Here is a 20,473-nt window from a genome sequence, read left to right as displayed (position 1 = left end):
TTTATATATGCGCGTGTTATGCTCGCCATGCTCAGTCTCTGATAGGTGCCTGCCAATTCTGCCTAAGAATTATCTTCCTAGTATCAGCTGTCTCTTTCTATCTGGCGTCCGTGGCCATAAATTTACTATTATTCCCTACGCATCGGTGGTAAGACGTGCGACTTCAGCCCGCCTCTCCTTCTTGCCCCTCGCACAATACCCAAGAACAGATTGCCCTGGCACACCGTTGATCAAACCCGCACTGGTGGTGTTCGTGTACACGGCCTCACGCTTTACACAGTGCTCAGTGATATGAGCCAGCGTCCGCACTCAGAGCGACGGGAAGGTCTTCGAAACTCGGGGGTCTTATTGTCAGACCTTGTACACGTGGTTGACGGGTCGCAAGACAACACAGTGCTTCCAATGCATAGTAACGAAGACCACAAGCGACAGACTGGATTGTTTCGCATTGATACCGCTGGAGAAAGCGGTCGCACTGGAATTCACCCCGTCCACTTCCTACGGGTCTGTTTTCGAAGCACCTGTACTTTGTCCATGCTGGTCAACGTCCTCTGGCCATTTGTTCCCGCTGCTATCGCCATTCACTTTGCTCGACCTGACCTGCATGTTTGGGTATTCGCCCTCAATTACATAGGTATGGTTCCTTCGGCGAATCTGCTCGGCTTTGCGGGAGGAGAACTTGCAAAGAAGCTTCCCAAGGTACTTGGCGTTCTTCTGGAAACAACGCTAAGCTCTGTGGTGGAGCTAGTTCTCTTCGTGGTTCTGATACATAATGATAGGAATGGCGATCTCATTCCGGTCATTCAGGCTGCGATCCTTGGCTCTGTGTTGGCAAATCTGTTACTCTGCTTAGGGCTTTGTTTCTTTTTTGGTGGCATTAGGAGGGAGGAGCAGTCGTTTCATGAAGCCGTGAGCGAAGTAGGTTCCGGACTGTTGCTGGTTGCAGGCTTCGGCCTTTTGATTCCCAGTGCCTTCTACTCGGCCCTGAGTAGCAGTTCAAAGCATGCACAGCTTACTCCGGAAAGACTGGATCAATCTACTTTGATCATTAGTCGAGCCACTGCAGTGATTCTTTTGGTCGCGTTCATGATGTCAGTCGCCATCTCTGCAATGGCAATCTCACGAAAAGCAACTTGCTGACTGTTCCAGGTACCTATTCTATAATCTCCACAGTCATCATAGTATCTTCGACGAAGTTCTCGAATATGATGAGCATCAAGATGAGGACAGAGAGAAAGAGTTGAAACGTGCAAAGCTCACCCTAGTCGAATGCTTCATCGCTATTGCAACATCCCTCGCCTGTGTTTGTATGTCAGCAGTCTTCTTGGTAGAAGAAATTGAGCATATTGTCGAGAGGGGTGTGTCAGACAATTTCGTCGGTCTCATTCTTGTGCCTTTAGTCGAAAAGGCGGCCGAGCATCTAACTGCTATTGACGAAGCTTGGTAAGTGGGAGTGCATTGCAGAAATTCTTGATTCACCGTTCTCTACTGACTCTTTACATAGGGACAACCAAATTAACTTCGCCCTCTTTCACTGCCTTGGCCCATCCATTCAAACGGCGTTGCTAAATGCGCCTCTGGCAGTGATCGTTGGGTGGGGTCTAGGGAAAGACTTGGGCTTGAATTTTGAAATCTTTATGATTGTTTTGGTGGTGCTGGCCATCCTAGTTGTCGGTAACTTTCTCCGCGACGGGAAATCCAATTACCTCGAAGGGGGACTGTGCGTCTTAGTGTACGTGATCATAGCCGTGAGCACATGGTACTATCCCCAAATTGAGTCGCAAACCGAGTCAGAGGCCTGATGGGTCTACTGAGAAGGCGTGTTGTGTTAGCTAGATTGGATATCAGATTGCAGCCGATCTCACCAGACTGCGCCCTTAAAGACTAACTCTTATTATACCATCATACGGCGTACGAGAAAGTATGCCTTATTAGGGTAGATGGTGTAGGAGTTATTCGAGTTTGTGGTGTATATAGACGTATCACCCCGGTCATGAGTGGAATGAGGTAACCTACGGTGCAATACTCCGTACCTGAGACTTTGACGTCCATAGCGAGCAATGCCGAGGCTTACCAATCTTGCCTGATGCCGTCGCTTTGGGCCACACACGGGTAGGAATTCCGAGCCAGTACCCACCTGAATAAACAATGAGTTCAATGGAGCCAGCACACATCATTTTCGATACATTCAAGGAGCGCAATATCACGGTCGATCGTAAGAAGGTCCTATCAGCCTTCGAAAATGCAGAAAGCGCTTCAGCTTATGCGGATTGGGTGACGGAACATGTCACCAACGATCTGCTATTGTCGCAAGAAGAATTGACATTGTACCCACCACATCCCCCGTACATGACCGAAACCAATCTATAGCTGACTGACACTGCTCCATGTCAATTTTAAAGATACTCTGCCCTCGAGATTTCGGGTGCCCTGGACGAGCTGATCAGCAGTCGAAGTACGCGCGCGACTCGGCCATTCCTTGAAGGAGAACTTGAGCAAGCAATCATTTCGCTCAATGCTTCCACGGTCGCTATACGACGTCAGACAGCCATGAACTCTTCACAATATCAACTCATGAACAGTCAGCTGCATCGAAAGGAAGAACGGGAGTCTAGGGTCGATATAGTTACAGAGAGGTTTCGTTCGTTGATTGTATCAGAGAGGCAGACTGCTGCAGCGGTAGTAAGTTTCTTAAGCGGTGAATTAGAGAAAAAGCACTGATAATACAATCAGTCTAATGAAATATCTCGAGAATTGGAAGTTGACATCAAGCACGAGCAAGAGAGAGTAGCGGCGGAGGGGAGAAAATCACTCTCTTCTTTGACAACTCGACTGAAATACGACGATAAAGAGCTCGTACACCTTAAGAGAGTTGCTTATGGAGTTAAACATCTCGAACACCATGCTTCCGTCGCCAGGCGTGCTATAGATTTGGGTATGAATCATGCTCAGTATGTCGCTGGAGAGGTACAGCATCGGCTAGATCGCTTGTATTTGAACAATATACAGATAGACTATGCGACCATGTCCACCGAGACGACACGGACTGAATCTGAGATTCTGAGTGCCCTGGAAGAAGAACTGGAGTCACTACATCCGGAAATTAACATCCTCGCTGAAATGTCTACAAAACAGCAACTCATTGAGCCCATACTTCGCGAAATCCAAATACACCATGGCGCTCTCCGAGCTGCTTTTGCTCAAAGGTTGCACCATGTAGGTCACTTGTCGAAATCTTGGGCGCGAATACTGATTAATCCTATAGCTTGGAGACATAGTCTCGCTGATGGCATCCGCAACGAGAGATTTCACGAAGGGTTTGCAGGAGCAAGATTCGTCTTGTGGGACACTTGAAGCCTTCGACAGTATATATAACACTGAAGTGGCCAATCTGATGCCGGCCTCGTCTGCTACAACCATGCAAAGGGACTCGGGGACGCAAGCCAAACAGGCAGCATCTTCGCAAATTTCTAAAAATTTTACTGCTCTACTCGAGTTCCAAGCTGTCGCAGAACTCGCACGCAAAGTAGGCATAACCCTGGAGCATCTGTCATTTGAAGGAACATTTGAACCTCTAGAGTATTTAGAAAAAAAGAGGCACGACCAGCTAGAGTCTTCGCAAGGTCACGGCCTGATTGCAGATGCGCCGTTGAATACTGCTTTGTTTCCCACAGATTGGGCCATTCAGTCTCTTCTGCCACGCTTACAAACCGAGTCGGAGTCCGAAGCCTCACTCTCAAATATAGGCCACAGGATCAGGCTCACTGAACTCGAGTCTGACTTACATTGTTTTCAGGATAGGGTGCGAAGACTGAAACCTGATTTGCTTCATAGAAATGATCCATGCTCGGACAATTTCATGAGAAAATGGGACGGGCGAACATTTGACATCTGAGACATGGACAAGATGAGAAGCAGAACGACAGGGAAGACTGGTCTTGCATGGATACGGACCTTAAGTGACCAAAAGGCATTAGTAAGTAGTAAGTGGATGATATCTTTGTTGAGTGATCTCGTTCTCATAGCTCTCTCTTGCCGGCACCCCAGACAATTAATGGCCGAAATAGAATGAGAACTGTGTAGTCACAATGTTTGCGAAGTAGGAATCCAAGTCTGTATGCCATCGGCAAGTTATTGCTGTAAGTTATCTAGAGCAGTTTAATGTAATCAGATCCCCTGCTGTCTGGGGGCATTGCGAGTGATGAGGCTTGAAACCGGACGAACTAATGTCCGGACCACTTTCATACTTCTCAAGTCTGCCAGATCGCCCTCCATGTTTATGTTTGTTCACGACAGACTGGCGCATAAAGATGACGCTTTTTCTTAATCACTTACCCTGCTAATTCATCAACGCGCTGTTAATATCCCAAGTCAGCACTGTAAGTCAACTCTTCCACATGATGATCTTAAGGTTGACCAAGTATTGTCCACTCCTGCAGCAGTTAAGGCTGTGGCCCCCCCTACGTCGCAGGTGCCTGAAGGACTCTCTTCCTTTCTTCATACGCGAACCATCTTACTCGTCTTCCTCCCTCCTTCCACGGTCAACTTGTACACGCCATTCCGAACATTGATGCGGTTCGAATAGTATATCTAACCACTGGGCTCAGTCATACCATGCCATCCCTATACGAGAGGTTAATCTCTGCCTGTAGGTTCAAGGCTGCCCAAAATACTGTTGCACCTGCCTTTATCATTGCATGCAGGATTTCACAATGAATCTTCCGAGTGGTGAATGTGGATGTGCTCATCATTTGCCTTCTGTCACACCCTCCGCTGAGCTCTCCGATCGGCGTGATCAACAAGCCGGGCCTGAGGATGATTCGAAGGCTTGGCTTGTAGCCGATGTTTTCCACATCGCACCAGGCACAGCACTGAGGCTGTTGTGCTTTAGCATCGAAATCCTATTGAAGACATCCTCAGAAGACCCACGATGTTCTCAGAGACTCGTAGTGTCTTGCAGTGCCCAGACCTCGGGTGACAATGTTTCTAGTGGCGAGAGCACGCCCCTTAAATCTTCCGAACTACATTGCTCTCCAGCAAGATATGAAAACCTGGGGCACGACCTAATGCAACGGAGCGTACTTTCTAAGAGGTTCCTTTCGAAGCGGGTACCCCCAATTACTCTGAAGGATTACCTACTACGTCTCCACCAATATTGTCCCATGTCCACAGGCGTTTACCTGGCCACGAGCATATATATCACCAGGATGGTCACCACCGAGAAAGTGATCCAAGTTAACGGAAGGAATATGCATCGTCTGGTTCTCGCGGGGCTTCGAGTTGCAATGAAGACTCTAGAGGATTTGAACTATCCACATAGTCGAGTTGCCAAGGTTGGCGGAGTGACCGAATGTGAGCTGTTGAAACTGGAAGTCAGCTTCTGTTTTTTGGCAGATTTCGAATTGCGGGTCGACGCCCAGATGCTGTTCGAGCAAGCAAGGCTGCTTCAAGCCGGGCTGGATCAGGCTGGAAACACATCCACCAAAGCAGTGAATGATTCCTTGCTTCAGGTGTGAGGCTATATTGACTGATTCCTTTGCTCTGACCTGTGCAGTGCTCAGCTGCCTTATTGGTGACTTTGCATTTTTCTTGAATTGATATCCAGCGAGGTATAGTAGATTATGCTACCAATTGCATGGTAATCAGTTACACCAATTCTGGGTACTCATTTAGATGTTAGATCACCAGAGATAAATTGGTTTTGTGGATGTGGTGGTATGTGAAAGAGAGAACAAGGCTACCTAGCCTGGGTATAACCTCCCGCTTAACTGACTGAATAGTTGGTCACTTGGCTCCCTTCGCTACTATTCAGTGAAACCTGAGCAGGGACGGCAGAAAAGCTTGCAAGTCAACATCCAACATAACTAAGCCATTTACGTATGGGATACTTTTCCCTCATCTTGCGTCTCCATTCTCGATGGTTTTAAACACCTTTCCCTTGCTAAATGTCTGTTCATAAAGAGACAGCAAGGTGATTAAGTCCAGATACATGTTTTACTAGGCACTCATGAGGTGGTATCACTACGTCCATATTGTTATAGTACAGTAGTTGGTTCAGTTGCCTAGTTGGGTACGTAGCCTAAGAGCCATATTATTAATTAAGAGTGGCTGAGTGCCAGCCGCGTAGTTGTTCTCAGCCCCAGGCCCCCAGGCAGCCAGCCTCAAACCACCCGCGCATCTCCCATCTCCGAGCCTTCGTGACCTCGCCATATAATAACGAGCAGAGGTGTTCTTTTTGGCCTTATTCGCCTGGCATCTTTCATCTTTTCCAAATTGGCCTTTCAAGCATTGTGTGTTCCTTCCCATTTACTCGCATCATATCGCCACCAGAAGTAGTCATTATTCATCGGAGGCACGTTCGAATATAAATTCTCAAACGAGACGTTTTTTGCCAGAGTTCGCAATGCTTCCTTAGATGTGCCAAGGGCTAGCTTCTTCGTTTTCCCAGCCAGTCGACCGGCAAAAGTGACTACCCTCCATCTCAGAGACGGTCTTGTTCGCCTCCCTCTTGCCCCGCAAACAAAACCCTGTATCCTTACGTCCTTTATCGCAACAATCGTGCTACATACGGAATGTCGTCAGGAATGTCCTCTACTGGACCGCAGAATAGCAGCGATCCTGCGAGTCTGGCATTAAGTCCTCCGTTTATGCCCAGCGGCAAGAGCAGCACAACCCCACCCAAGGTGGTTCAGCAGGATGCGACCGTTGAACTTCAGAGCATGAAGGTGGAGCGGTCCAACATAAAGGGTGCGATTCGACTGGGCGAAGACATCATGCAGATTGCTCGCATCGGCGAGATCTCAGTCATGCAGACATTGTTCGATGAGAAGAATTTTACAGCTGACTACAGAGATGAAGAAGGGATCACACCATTACATGTATGTATATGACCCATGCTCCGCAATCTAGTTACCTTGTTCATAGTTCATTCACTGACATTGTGTCCCTTTTTATCTAGTGGGCTGCTATTAACAACCAATATGCCATGTGCAAATTCCTGCTCGATTCTGGTGCCGATGTTAACGCGAAGGGAGGAGAATCAGTGGCTACTCCGGCTATGTGGGCTGCGCAACGCTGTCATTATTACATCGTACACCTCCTACTTCAGCACGGCGCAGATCCTCTTCTTACCGATGTCCAAGGCTACAATATTCTGCATCTTGCCACTATTGATGGAAATGCTTTCCTTCTGGTGCTCCTCTTACATCAAGAAATACCGGTGGATGTCCCCGATCAACAGGGCCACACAGGTCTGATGTGGGCGGCATACAAAGGTTATCCTGCCTGCGTGGATATATATTTGCGTTGGGGCGCGAATGCTAATGCTATCGATGGTGGTGGTCTGACCCCCTTGCATTGGGCCTTGGTCAAGGGATCTCTTCCTTGTGTCCAGAAGCTCATAGAGTATGGTGCCGATAGGTTCGCGAAAACTAGGGATGGCAAATCTCCAGCTACTGTGGCGAGTGAGATGAACACGACACGGATATGGTATCGTGCTTTAGATGAATGTGGTTATGATTTGAACGGGAACACCAAAATTCTGCCCATGGGCTTGACGCCTTGGGTGCGGAGTAAGAACGCTTTATCGAAATTCTTCTTCTTGTGGCCCTTCCTTATGATTCTCGCTGCTATTTGGATTCTCAGCAATATGGTTGTATTCGTGGCGATTCCACTTATGCTGCTTATTGTTTATGCTCTTCAGTGGATGGCTCAACAAGTCGCTAATCACGGCCCTCCAGAGTATCGGATTCTCCAAAAGACGGTACGTACCGTCACCTCGCTCAAATTCATGTCTCGCGCCAACGCTGATGTTGAAACAAGCCCTACCTGTCCGGGGTTTTTGCAGGCTCTCTTTTCTGGGTCGGCTTTAGATATGCCTTCTATCTGCTACCCGGTCAGTATCTTCGAATCTTCTCCCTTTTGTCGCCATGTGCTTTCTCAAGACAGGATTCGCGCGAAAATCCAGCATGGAGTCATCAAACTAACCAGTGCATGCTCAGTGACGTATTCGTCATCACCGATCGCCAACCTTCTCTTCACTCTGTTTTTTTCTCTTACAACATATTTCTATTACTGCGCGATGTCCGAGGATCCAGGCTTCGTTCCGAAGATGGGTAGCAGGAACCAAGAGCGAGCAGTAGTTACTGAACTCTTCGAGCAATGGAGATTCGACGAAGAAAACTTTTGCGTTTCATGTATGATTCGGAAGCCGTTGCGTAGCAAGCATTGCAAGCGTTGTGGGCGGTGCGTTGCGAAGCATGATCAGTGAGTTTCACCCTGCAAACGGATTACGAAGCGGCCACTGACGTCGTGCAGTCACTGCCCATGGATCGACAATTGTGTCGGAGCGAACAACCTGCGTCACTTTGTCTCATATATAATATGTTTAGAAATCGGCATCGTCTTATTCTTGCGCTTGACATTTACTTGTAAGTTATTCGTGCACAATCCGAAGTAATTGATAAGAGGGAGCGTTATTTAGCTAACAGATCCTAAGATATCAATATTTTGCCAGCTCCTGCGAATCCACAATGCAATGTCCTAAATGACGCACTGTGTGATTTCATACTCCGTGATACGTTCACTTTGGTTCTCGATATATGGGTCTTCATTCAGCTTGTCTGGATAACTATGCTCTGTGCGGTTCAGCTGGTCCAGGTCTCTCGAAACCAGACAACTTATGAAAACATGAGGGGCCATTCAATTGATCGGAGTTATCCGAGCTCAAGAGCATTTGCCTCGGCTCTAACGGCAGGTACAACCTCATTAGATGCAGCTGGCCTCTCTTCGGCCGGCCAAGGTCCCAATCCCGCTCTGGTGCACAATGCTTCTCAGCGACACCCAAGAAATGGCTGTGTGCGACAATGGACCTCTCTTCTCGGAATCGACACATTTTTCGCAACAGCTCGAGATGGGTTACGGGACGGACCGCGGGCTGCTCGGCCTAGAAATCCCTTTTCCCGTGGCATCATCACCAATTGTCAGGATTTCTGGTGCGATCCCGCGCCCTACTTTGGACAGCGAGAACCAGGTTCCGCCATGCTTGGCGGTGAAATCGTCAACTACAACCGCATGTATGAGGTCCCATCGCGAGTGCACTGCGATGGGACCTACCATAGCCTGGCCGATAATGACCTGGAGCAAAATGCCTAGAGCAGCATATTCTGTTCATTATAATAGAACCTTCAAAGACGGACCGGACACTTTGATGGATTCATGCTTTTTGAGGGGAAATAGAGCCGTGTAAATCCCTGTCGCGTGGATCCTAGTGTACACATATTATCTGATTGGCTCTCTCGTTCAAAGCATTCGTTCTCAAGCGTCACTTTTACCATCACGGCCTTCATGTATCAAGCTTTGCATACTGGGAATATCTTGATAGTAAATAATCAGTCATTGACGATGCATGAGCGTTGTGAATTATGTATGAGCTAGAGGCATGGGTTGCGCTGACTTGGACGTAGAGTAAGAAGCTGGGACAACCAAAAGACTTCCTTTGCTGCTTGATGCTAGACGGAGCAGTAGTCAATCCGGGATAATAAGTTTAATGCAGTTACTCAGAACGGAAATGTCACCATAACATGCACAATAATGGCGATGAATGTCGGACATTCCAAGCTTCAATATGCGACACCTGAAATTGCCGCGACTCTTGACAAAATAGAAGAAGCGGGAACATGTTTGAAACGCTAGAGCATAGAACCAAGACAAAGATAGGGCCAGGTATGACAGGAATGCCACTTACCAGAAGTTCTGTATGGCTGTATGTATGTACATCGTACGTACCCAAAAGTTTCCTAGCTTACCGCCGTTGACCTGTAATGAACCTACTCCGAAGAACCAGATGCCAAGAACCCGATGTCGCAGAAAAACAAAAGCCAGAGAGGTGGGTGGAAAAACCTGAAAGGGCCAATGATGCTAAGATCTTATCTCGGCAGGCACCATCTAGTAAGTAAGTAAGCAATCGAGTAGGTCGACATCACCATAAAGAAAATAAGTTCTTCCTTCTGTGCTCCAGTGGATGGGAGTCAGGTTAGTGTTTGCCTATTGCCCATGGCTCAGGGGCTAGAGAATTGGTGTAGAAGTATTCACGTGTACACTAATGAACTCATGCATATACATGCACCCATGCATACAAGCACTGCACTAGAAGCATGTCCGAGTTTGGTTGTAGAGGTCACCCATACAACTATTTTCACAGAATTTTTATTGGTTATTGGTCTAGGCCAGTCTTTGTTATGTGCACCATGCCTATATGATAGTATCAGATACTACCACTATGTACATGGAGTAGTTTAGTGGTAACTATCTGCTCGGTTGAATACCCCTAAGCTAAAGGGATGGTCTAGTCGAAGGTATCTCCAATCTTTGGCTCCATGCCCTGCCTATGTTGTTATTGGCAATCATGGACGTTCCTCTACGCGACGGGGTGACCAGCCTAGCGCAAGCCATGTCCGCACAGGAGTAGTAATCTACTGAGGCTGATGATCAGCGATTTCGCTTGTTGCATTACATAGCTCGGTTGTCTCGCACGCTGCGTCGAATATCATAAACTGATGCCCTAGTCAATCAGAAACCTTGATAACATCATGTTGACTCCAGATCATTCAACTCAGCATGAGACACAACTGGCGGGCTTGACACTCAGTTTTTGACACTCATCCAATCAAATTAGATATACGGGGAAAGACGTATGAATACTACTTTACAGGTTCTACACAGTACTCGGCGAATGATACTGCCTGTACTACTGCTAGCCTACTGTGTATGGTCTGATGATTGAGACGCTATCCGAGCCGGGAAGCAAAAGCCCTCCTTGCTATTTAATCCCTCGTCTTTCGTTTAGGGCCTTGGTAATGTGGGCACCACATGGTGAAAGTGGGGCGTTTGAATTTTTATCAATCGTCAGCCCTTCCCCAAACCCTATCAACGACTCGCCAGCTCAGAGCGACCATTATTGAATCAAGACTAAGTACCGGTTTGGGTACATTCAGAGACGGCCGACAAATCTTATTGGATCCTATATGGGACCGCTCCGAACAGAGCACTCGAGGCCCGGCAGACCAGGAGCCACCACGCTGAGTTGAAAACCAGTAGATTAACTTAGACGCAAGGTCTCATCTAATCAATCAGCGGAGGGTGGGCCGCATTGCCCCTTCGCGTATCCGGGTAGGTACCGGTGGTCACGTCCCTTACGGTAGGTTCGCAGTCCCGTCAAACTTCTCTCGGCACCGACGAGAAGAATAAGGTCAAAGGTACTGAAGAAGGTTGGCGCGGGTAACAAAGGTGCCCAGTATAACAAATTGAGAGAAATCTCCGGTTTCAGAAACCGTCTAGTTCACCTTGTTTCAGTTTCCCAGAACAAGTTACGGTTGCTGCGGGATGGCGCCATCAGATAACGAGTGAAAATTTTTATCAGATCAGATTATCGGGACCCCTTCCGACATTTCCCCCTCTCTCCCTTCCACCATCCCCGGTCCATCTTGGTTGAGCTCCAATTTGTGCGGCGCGCGGCTGTAAGTAATAGGTACTAAGTACAATACTCAATATGTCGACAGACAAAAGACGGACATCGGAGTGGTATTAGATAACGCTTTTGGAGCTTGCCTTGACCCCCGACCTCCTCCCGTTTCCGCCCTGCCCCCACATCTCTTTTCTCTTTTTCCTCTTTTTTTTTCCTGTTTCGGTTTTTGAGGTATGGATTCGAGTCGCCCACCATGACTCTCGTTGTGTACGAACCACGAAGTACGTACCGTACCTATCATCTATACCTTCAACCTTAGTGTGGCACCCGGAAGTGGCCAATCGGCCTTAATGTCAGTGGATCGGCTCGGTCAACAACTTTACCGTTTCGAAGCGTTCCTCGCGAGGCAGATGGTGTCGCTGCCAGCCTAAGCGCTGATTCCCGCTCGTTGGTGTATGGAGAGGAATGATCCTAGAACAGACATAATCTCATTTGTATGTGAAGTTGCCTGAGTCGCTCATTTATTGCCAGAATTGTAGTACATGTATGCATCATAAGGGAAAAACACAATCAACAGATATATTGTTTACACTAGGGAAATCCTGAAGAAAGCCTTTCTCTTTTTCTCTCGCTCTTCTCCGCCCTTATTTCCACTACTCCTTTCTTTTCAGTCATCAGATTTTGATCTATTGCGTCCATAGGCAATGTCGATGAGGTAATTTCGCGGGTAACTCGCTTGGTTAAACCCTTCTTCTATCACAGCATGGCGCGCAATCTGGTGGCCGGCACTGTCGCACCCGCGAGCTGTTCACCAAAAATCGAATCCACCATCTCTCCACCTCGCGCCGCCAAAACAGACAGAAGACTGTCGCTCAGGCCATGTGTCTTCTCATTGCAGCCTTGAAGCCAGATGCCCGCATGGGAGCTAACCTTGCTGGTGTCCATTTCGACCCGATAATCCCGACCGGGGGTCCACACATCCTGCCCCACCGGTCGCAGGTGCTGCACGTTTTTCAGAAGTTGTTCGTGTGCATTGCGGTTGTAGCCCGTTGCCACCATGAGGGCATCCACCTCCAATATCTCCTTGCCATCACCAATCAAGCTATCCGCTCCATCCTTGGCGGCTCGAATGTGAATACGCATCCGACTTTGGGGTCCATGATGTTCGACTCGAGTGACTTTGCGACCCGGCAAAATGCGGTGTTGCCACTGGGTCTCATCCGGGTTTTGAATGCGCTGAGTATACATGTCATCAAAAATTTGCTCGATAAGCTCAAGTCGGACTACACTGTAATTGGTGGCCTTGTCGGCCTTGAGGGAACGTTGACGTTCAGCGGCAGAGAGATTGTAAAACCTATCGATTCTCTCAGGGTTGAAGAGTTCATTGACGCTAAATCCTTGAGTCAATTAAACCTTGCCAGTGACGGGGAAGAGTACTTGGAGGGGAGAGGGGAGGGTTGCGCGCTCACAATGGTGAATCATCACTAGGTCGCATGGATGTATCCCGCATAATCAGGGTGGTCTTGGAGTTGGGATAACGTTTCTGAAGGTCGTGGAAGATTTCTGCAGCACTTTGACCGCTTCCAAGAACGGCGACATTATACGGTTTGCGCTCGTCATTCAGGAGAGAAGGGAGATGGGTGCAGTATTGGGACGAGTGCAGGATTCGGGGGTCCTGGGGAAGGCCTGGTGGCATTTTCGGACTGCCACCAAGGGCAACCACAACCTTACGTGCCGTTCTGGAATAAACCTCTCCAGTTTCGACATTGCGGGACCGGACAATGAAGTAGTCAACTACCGAGCCCGTCGAATCGGTTTTGCTCGGAACCACATCAATAACTTCTTCTCCGTAGGAGACCACTTCGGAGAATCTCTGCGCACACCACCGCATATAATCTTCAAATTCAAGGCGAGCTGGAGTGAACGTGCCCAGGTTCGTGAAGTGGATCAACCGCTCCTTCTGGTGAAGGTAATTAAGGAAGGTGAAACTGCTGCGGGGATCACGGAGGGTGGCCAGATCCTTGATGAAAGAAATTTGCATCTTTGATCCAGGTAGCAACATGCCCGGATGCCAGGCGAATTGCTTTTGGCGCTCCAAGAAGCAGACTCTGGGTTGCCAACCGGAGCTGCAGGCGGATTTATTCAAGCATGGGTCCAGCGCATCGTTCAATGCAATTGCGATTGCGAGTGACGCAGGTCCGAATCCCACACAGAGCAGATCGTGTAAATCGTCCTGGGGGCTTGCTTTGAGCCGAGATTGCTCTCGCTGTTGGTTGACAGCCATGTTGTGGTGGCTCTGAAAGCTCACTTCAGGCTTCCGAACGACAGATTCCATCGGTATCGGCTATACTAGATAATTTGGGCGAAGGGAAGCGCAGGACGGGAAGGGGATAAAGAGATCTGTTTCAAAGTCAGAACTCAAAGGGGAGCTATGGAAATAGCTTGAAGGCTTCGGGCCGAGAAGATGATAAGTGAAAGGGAATAGTCAAGGCAAGAGGAAGAGGGAAGCGCGGTAAGTTGTGGGCGAGGGATCGTAGGTAGTTATATGCACCGGTGGATTAATTGACGGGGGCAATGGTGAGAGAGAATGGAGTCAGAGGTGCCGAAAATGGAATACAAAATAATCGAAGCGGGTAAATCATATTGAGTTAGAGAAGCAAATTTGATCTGATAATCTACGAATTAAAAATTTCGTATGATTAAATACCAACTAAGTTCCTGAGGACAGTGAGGAGCCCAAGATGAATACTGCGCTACCTACTGAAATTACTTTTTTTTTTTCTTTTCCTTTTTTTTTATATCTCCCGTTCCTTTTCCATTCTCCCTCTCGCTCTTTTTTGGTTTATTTTTATCTTCATTTATTTATTTTTCTCCTTTGAAGCGATGGATCCTGTCTAAGGCCGGTAGAGCTATGGCCGACTATGAGAGCGTTCTTTTCCCCACTGCACTCTTGCTCTTCAAATTATATTTGTTGTATCTTAGAATAGTATTGGTGGTGACAGTACCTACCATATCATCCTCGTATCTTTCTTCAGGCCGTTTTTGTTTCATGCCTGGTTTGCGCACCAGCCAAAATTGGCTGGCCATGGCTTGACAGCGGGCCGGGAATGGCGTAGTGAACATCAGAAATAAAGCGAGAATACTGAGGTCTAATAGCATGGACACGCGGGCCCCATCGGCCCAAGAAACGTGCTGAGAGCAAGGTACTAACTTAACAGCAAGCTATCAATTAGTTAAGGTATGTAATGTATGAGTAACAGGGTGGTCGGGAGCATACACAGAGTGGGCGAGGAGTCCGACCCGCGAAATCAGACACTTTCCCCTCCGAGTGCCCCGCAGCCGGTCCGGTGTAGAATCCTGAAAATGGAAAGTGGAAGTGGGATGATGGATCCATCACCTACTGTTTAGTCTGTTAGTTGTTGACTGATGATGATGGACGCTTAGATTAGATCCGCAGTTGCCCGATGTCGGAAAATTGGACTAGTTACAGCCCATGTAATCCTCCTGTTACTTACATATCATTACATTACCGACCATGCATACGTACGAACGTTCTTCTTCACATTTCCGTGTAGGTAGGTAGATTTATTTATAGTCATGCATGTAAAGCGGAGTGCTTAATTACAACTGGCAAAACCTGGATGAGTTCTTCGACACTTAACGAAAACAGCAGCGCTTATCAACGAACGATCACGAGGGGCGGGCTCACTGCATACATTGAGCGGCGGGATTTCCGGCAAATGTACGGAAACTACAGGCTTGGAACACAGGATCGATCATCAATGGCAGCCTCGGAGCCTCCAGAGGCGCTGGGAGCAACATTTCTTCTCTTACTAAGGCCTACTAAAGTCAGAAAAACCCCGCAGTCGAAGGTATTTGAGTATTGATTTTCATGCTCTGTGACGCACCCAGGCTGGACAGGGAGTCTACTGTGTAGAGTATGCAGATTGTCTAACAGGCATGCTGTTCGTACTGTAGATGACTATTGAGTTTGCAATATCAACTATACAGCTTATGAAGACATGGGTGCAACTTCTGTACTCGGCTACTTAGCCTTATGTATCTCAGTCGCAAATCGATTTTCGCAAGGAGAGGGTTGAGTTGATTGATGGTCTACCCCGCCTACATACACCAACAATTTGGAAAAAAAGTTAAACAACATTTATTTCACTTGAGGTGTTTCCCGACTAACCCCTCTTCTGGGCCGCTTTTGCTGATCATGAATGCCTTTGTTCTAGTTGGCCGAATCTTATCCAAGCCAGCAGTCAGAACTACCTATGACCTACCTACCTACCTACTACTTACCTACCTAGTAATAAGTACTGAATTACAACTTGCTCTACCTCAAGTATGACCAATGATAGGATGTCAGAAGTCTAACAACCTCATTATTATACTACTCGACTCATTACTCGCCGGCCTAGAGCGGTCTTCTTTATGCAGTCAAATGCAGGGCTACATGAGACGTGTTCGGGGCCGAGACAGTTTTCAGCACTAACAGCAAAATAATCTTCAACTATCTGGTTCTTACGGAGTAGATGTGCCAGAAGAAATTCGTGAGCTCTTGCGACCTAAGGATCTTTTCGCGTTGTCTTGTGTAGGTCTTGCAACTGAAAGTCCTCGTGTACATCCCAGCATCCGATCAGAAGGCTGCAAAGGTGAATCAAATTCCTCTTCACGCCTCTGCGCTATCTCAATAGCGAGAGGTCTCTAGCATTGTAGTACAGACCTTGCAATACTAGAGCAGTCACTTATAGCTTTACTGGGCTCTGGTTCACCCCAGAGCTCGAATGCTTACGCTCTACCATAGGCACGTGAAGCAACCGAGAGTTCTTCTAAATTGCCTATTGACTGGCTCCTTCATGAAGAGAATCTCGAAACATACATACATGACATGGAAAGAGGGACACATATCTAATGAGTATCAAGAATCGGTCGAACATAATCTCTGTCAAGTACACCGTCGTGTAGTCGAGTATGCAATCACAAGAGGATACAAATTGTAGGTATCAGCCAACTAATACCACACTGAAGCCTTTCAGGCAAAGAATATTCCCTTCTATGACGCAAATTACTGTATGAATCATTCACTTTTCATTGCAGGTTTACAAACAGGGTGCGCCAAATAAGAAAAGCCATGAACTCTTACCCAACGTTCCAGTGAGTAGACCAGCTCTCTCGGCTGGTGGCCAAATGACATAAAGAGACATATAATCACACTTGACTATTATTAAATTACATGGAATTCTTCCGCCTCTTCTTCTGCTTCTCTTTCTCGAGCATATATAGCAGAGTCTAACTTAGCTGTTTGATCTCTATAGTATCCTTCTAGTACTCTCTCTGATCTAAAGTATTCAACAGGATATCATATCTGCCGAATTTATCTCCCTCCGAGAGGAGAATGGGACAACCAAAATAGAATCCCGTGATGAACTTACGATGATTCATAGGGCTTTGCTCCTAAGTGTCGCATGTACTGTCACTCGGGTACGTATATCCTATCTAATTTGAGGACCTTGAGGTTACTAGTGACCGATCGTAGAACAAGACCACACCAAAATACAAGCAACGCTGTACTCAGATACTATGAATGATTGAACACTAGAAGCATCCTCTGCATTCTTGAATATGCTCAATAGGCATGGTGTCACTCCCTTCCCGCACATAGCTATGTTAATATAGTCCCCATGATCTAGGAGTGCTGGCAAGATAATGTAATTGCTAAGTAAAATGTGTTTCTAGTAAGGCAAAAAGAGCAGTCACCCTCCTAGATAGCTATAAGTTGTGCCAGTTAGTGTTACTGATCATTCGTCTGTTTATGTGCAAGTATACTTTTGCTTGAACATGTTCTAATGTAAAACCCGTGTGTGATTAGCCAACTCTATTCATGAAAGCCCATAGATAGTTCTCATGTGAATGTACCTTGTACCAGAAAGAAATTATACTCAGCAGTAGCAGATACAGTTGTGAATCATCCAAGAATCATTAAGTAGATTCTGTTAGAAGTTTCGGGGTTTACATGTGGGGAAAGCCTTTACTCTATGATTTCTTCGTTGTTTTTTTAGCCTATATTGGAAAGGTCAGTCAGATACTCACTAAATCTTAAGAGCTTTGCGTGGTTGGTAGATTCGTGGACATATTCTTCTGATCGGTATCCTTGTGTTTATTGAACATAATTAATCATGAATAGTATCACAAGTGAGATCAAATGCAAAGCAACAAAAATTTTACTCATTCTAAGTGTAAATTGAATCCGGCTAAGCGACCCCGCTTTGTTATTCCGGACCATTGGGTCTGAATCTCCAGTTGCGTATTAGAGACTACTGCTGAAGTATCAATGGGCTCCGCCCCTTTGCCTCGTTCATACGCATACAGAATGTGCGTTGACCATTTACAGGCCGCAAATCATGCAATGCGTGACACTAACTGAGCCCTCAGGAGCATCTACCAACCCTCCCTGGTACTCACAACCAGTTAGCCAGGCTAGTTGAGTATTGGCCCCGTACTTGGAAAGATATACGAGGAGCTGCTTGGAACAACTCCTACAAATTGAAGAACACGGGTCTGACAACAAGATCACTAGTTCGCAAGACTTTTGCCACAATTGCAGTCTGCAGGCGAAGACCTAGTTTTCAAAATAGAGCATGAATATTGAAATAAGCTTTATGGCCCAATTGCAAATGCTTCGTATGTAAACCTGCAACCAAATAAGCGAGCCAATCGATATAAAGACGACTGGAGATACCGAGTCAGCGTCTACCTAATCCTCTTTTGAAAATGTCAATTTAGTGTGGCTTGGGATTCGACAAGTCTAGATGAAGTTTGATGAGACTAAAACAACAAATATTTATGGAATAGACGTCCACTTGTGATAGCGCAGTCGCCCATTGTCACCCTAGTGACTGGATTCTGCATATGTGTATAAATACAATAACATGAGAAAGGCAAGGTAAACAGACCGCCAAGATTTCTTGTGACTATGTTTCCGGTAAGAGTCCCATGTTGGCTATCTCAGTCTTCAGTGACAGGATGACTCGAAAGCTTTACTGACTGGGTATATTGTGCATGGTTCTTGGGAGGTCACTCAGGTTTCCTTTCCTTGCTGCGCTACGAACGAGTGTTAGAAGTGACATTTGGCACCTAGCAATTGCGTGAAGGCTGATTTGCGTGACCCAGGAGCCTCTGCAACCATTACCTAATTTCGCTCAATAGCTAATCCAAATGAAAACATAGCCTTTTGATGCCTGCCACCAGAAGCTCCACATTCCTGTCAGACGGAAGGAGCAGTTACGTAGGTCTCCTTGCCCCCCCATGCCCCCGCTCCTTTCTCTGTCGCATGAAACCTGCAGTCTTTCTATCTAGAGAAGGATATGTGGTTGTCAGAAAGCTTCTCCTTTGGTGGCTCGCACGTTTTTCATGCTTGTGACGCAAGCTCTTCTGAAATTTATACCAGCTCACTAGGTATACATAGTCTCACCTCAAGTCATCAGAATATGCAACTACATAAATCGAAAAATCAGCAAACAGGCCAAATAGGACCGGAATGTCAGATAGGCGAGATGCTGCTGACTACTCATCCACAATAGCCATAGTTACTATTATTCTAACTCAGGTTTGACACTGGAACGAACCAACAATCCGTAAGCTGTACAATACAAGGCAGACTCGGTGCATGGAGTATCGGCCCTTTTGACTGACAAGGCAGGCACGATTGGGTAGAAGTTTCGGGCTGCTTTGATGAACCCTTCGGATGCAGCGAGCAAAAGGTGATAGGAAGCCGAGGAAGACCAGGAAGCTTACCACAAGGCCACAAAGCTCCATGAGTATGCGCAGCTCAACCACATCAAGTGAGAAAAGCAAACGCATTAGTGGAGTCCATGTCTTCTTGCCCTCTCAACGGGCCTGTCTCTGAGACCGGGCCAGGGCAAGATCTAGCTTAGCCAATTGAAGATGTTGACGGAGAAATCAGCATAGGTAGGTGCTTGGGAGCAGATCTCGAATCTGATGGCCAATGTGAGGATTTTCTGCGAGGGTCTCTGGTATGATCACCATAGTACTCCGTACTAACGAACGCAGTCATGGCGACGGTTAAGAGTGTGGGATTGTGAACGAATCTCAAGGCAAGATATTAGAACCGGACTAATTGAATTTAGAGCAAGTCATGAGATCGACTGGGCGCCACCATGACCGAGATGTACTGTAGTAGAGATTTGCCAAGAGATTCTAACCCCATGCGTATTGTGTATAGTCGGGGGTTTTTTTTTTAGGAAAAAAATATAAAAAGATGCCTGAAACGGTTACTTCGGAGGTGCGGTGTAAGGGAGGATGAAAAGAAGTGGGGGAGGGAGTGTCAAGAACAAGATGGGTAGGGCGGCCGGGGCACCAAGGGATGATCGGTTGCCCATCCACGGCATGCCCGCAAACATGTTAGAGGACTAGTTACCAGTTAGTACGAAGTAGGTACGGAGTAGTTAATTAAGTTAGTTACCATTTAGTTAACTAGTCAACGATGGCTTGCTGGGTCAGGTACGCGGATTGGTGAACCTGAAGGGCTATGCTATGCGTTGTTGAAGCCAAGCTACCCCGTACCTCTTCCCCCAATATAGATTGAATCAAGGGTCAAAGCCCACAACCCTCTACGATCGGCTCAATTATTGCTGAGGAGTTGGTGAACCAAGTCGCATTGGGTCATCTCGTTTCTTTCTACAAACCGCAACCAGGCACAAATGGCCTCAGTGGACGACTCAGAAATGGCCGAAACCCCGGCTATGATCAGACACAATGGCTTATCAATGAGCGATGATCATCCAGTCTGGTAGGCGTTGGGTGAACACCAACCAAGCGATTCGCTTCGGAAGCGCCACAGCAAGAAGCATTGATTTATACATCAAGGTCTCTATTCTCATAAGACTTATCTAGGTCAGCGTTTCAAGCCGTTCCATATAGCTACTTCTAAAAGTCTGGATTCGAGTGGATAAGGTAGGCTGGCTGAGTCGAATCCTATTTCTG

The 20,473-nt window shown here is 47.1% G+C and overlaps 5 protein-coding genes across 5 annotated transcripts; 4 read left to right on the top strand and 1 right to left on the bottom strand.

The window, feature by feature from the left end:
- Positions 1 to 636: 636 nt before the first annotated feature.
- Positions 637 to 3,895, top strand: BP01DRAFT_376686 (hydrogen/calcium exchanger domain-containing protein; the record flags this gene model as incomplete). The annotated part of the gene is made up of 8 exons (XM_025576962.1): positions 637 to 1,091; positions 1,150 to 1,443; positions 1,505 to 1,789; positions 2,154 to 2,327; positions 2,403 to 2,682; positions 2,734 to 3,216; positions 3,266 to 3,336; positions 3,367 to 3,895. 8 exons carry the CDS (start codon positions 637 to 639, stop codon positions 3,893 to 3,895), a joined length of 2,571 nt encoding a protein of 856 aa, XP_025427854.1.
- A 382-nt stretch (positions 3,896 to 4,277) lies between these two features.
- Positions 4,278 to 5,794, top strand: BP01DRAFT_348072 (putative cyclin-dependent protein kinase complex component). Its single transcript, XM_025573715.1, has 2 exons — positions 4,278 to 4,379; positions 4,440 to 5,794. Exon 2 carries the CDS (start codon positions 4,698 to 4,700, stop codon positions 5,514 to 5,516), a length of 819 nt encoding a protein of 272 aa, XP_025427853.1. The 5' UTR covers positions 4,278 to 4,379; positions 4,440 to 4,697; the 3' UTR covers positions 5,517 to 5,794.
- A 1,346-nt stretch (positions 5,795 to 7,140) lies between these two features.
- BP01DRAFT_157443 (uncharacterized protein) lies at positions 7,141 to 8,450 on the top strand. The gene is made up of 4 exons (XM_025570672.1): positions 7,141 to 7,340; positions 7,420 to 7,762; positions 7,822 to 7,894; positions 8,001 to 8,450. The coding sequence occupies exons 2-4, from the start codon at positions 7,469 to 7,471 to the stop codon at positions 8,267 to 8,269; spliced, it is 636 nt and encodes a 211-aa protein (XP_025427852.1). The 5' UTR covers positions 7,141 to 7,340; positions 7,420 to 7,468; the 3' UTR covers positions 8,270 to 8,450.
- A 69-nt stretch (positions 8,451 to 8,519) lies between these two features.
- Positions 8,520 to 9,448, top strand: BP01DRAFT_359965 (uncharacterized protein). Its single transcript, XM_025575801.1, has one exon. It carries the CDS (start codon positions 8,632 to 8,634, stop codon positions 9,151 to 9,153), a length of 522 nt encoding a protein of 173 aa, XP_025427851.1. The 5' UTR covers positions 8,520 to 8,631; the 3' UTR covers positions 9,154 to 9,448.
- A 2,568-nt stretch (positions 9,449 to 12,016) lies between these two features.
- On the bottom strand, positions 12,017 to 13,977 carry BP01DRAFT_348067 (lysine N(6)-hydroxylase/L-ornithine N(5)-oxygenase family protein). The gene is made up of 2 exons (XM_025573714.1): positions 12,934 to 13,977; positions 12,017 to 12,854 (listed from the first exon to the last, which is right to left on the bottom strand). Exons 1-2 carry the CDS (start codon positions 13,797 to 13,799, stop codon positions 12,221 to 12,223), a joined length of 1,500 nt encoding a protein of 499 aa, XP_025427850.1. The 5' UTR covers positions 13,800 to 13,977; the 3' UTR covers positions 12,017 to 12,220.
- Between the last annotated feature and the right edge of the window lie 6,496 nt (positions 13,978 to 20,473).

Source organism: Aspergillus saccharolyticus (assembly GCF_003184585.1).
Source record: "Aspergillus saccharolyticus JOP 1030-1 unplaced genomic scaffold BP01scaffold_41, whole genome shotgun sequence".
NCBI lineage: Eukaryota > Fungi > Ascomycota > Eurotiomycetes > Eurotiales > Aspergillaceae > Aspergillus > Aspergillus saccharolyticus.
The sequence above is the reverse complement of the archived record's forward strand: the minus strand, read 5'-3'. Positions and strand labels throughout refer to the sequence as shown.

Excerpts from the sequence above, each read along its gene's own strand:
- BP01DRAFT_348067 (XM_025573714.1), bottom strand. The coding sequence starts at position 13,799 with ATGGAATCTGTCGTTCGGAAGCCTGAAGTGAGCTTTCAGAGCCACCAC. Across the intron at positions 12,855-12,933 it reads CCTAGTGATGATTCACCATT|CGTCAATGAACTCTTCAACC; the intron begins GTGAGCGCGCAA and ends TCAAGGATTTAG.
- BP01DRAFT_348072 (XM_025573715.1), top strand. The coding sequence starts at position 4,698 with ATGCAGGATTTCACAATGAATCTTCCGAGTGGTGAATGTGGATGTGCT.
- BP01DRAFT_157443 (XM_025570672.1), top strand. The coding sequence starts at position 7,469 with ATGAACACGACACGGATATGGTATCGTGCTTTAGATGAATGTGGTTAT. Across the intron at positions 7,763-7,821 it reads ATCGGATTCTCCAAAAGACG|CCCTACCTGTCCGGGGTTTT; the intron begins GTACGTACCGTC and ends TGTTGAAACAAG. Across the intron at positions 7,895-8,000 it reads TGCCTTCTATCTGCTACCCG|TGACGTATTCGTCATCACCG; the intron begins GTCAGTATCTTC and ends GTGCATGCTCAG.
- BP01DRAFT_359965 (XM_025575801.1), top strand. The coding sequence starts at position 8,632 with ATGCTCTGTGCGGTTCAGCTGGTCCAGGTCTCTCGAAACCAGACAACT.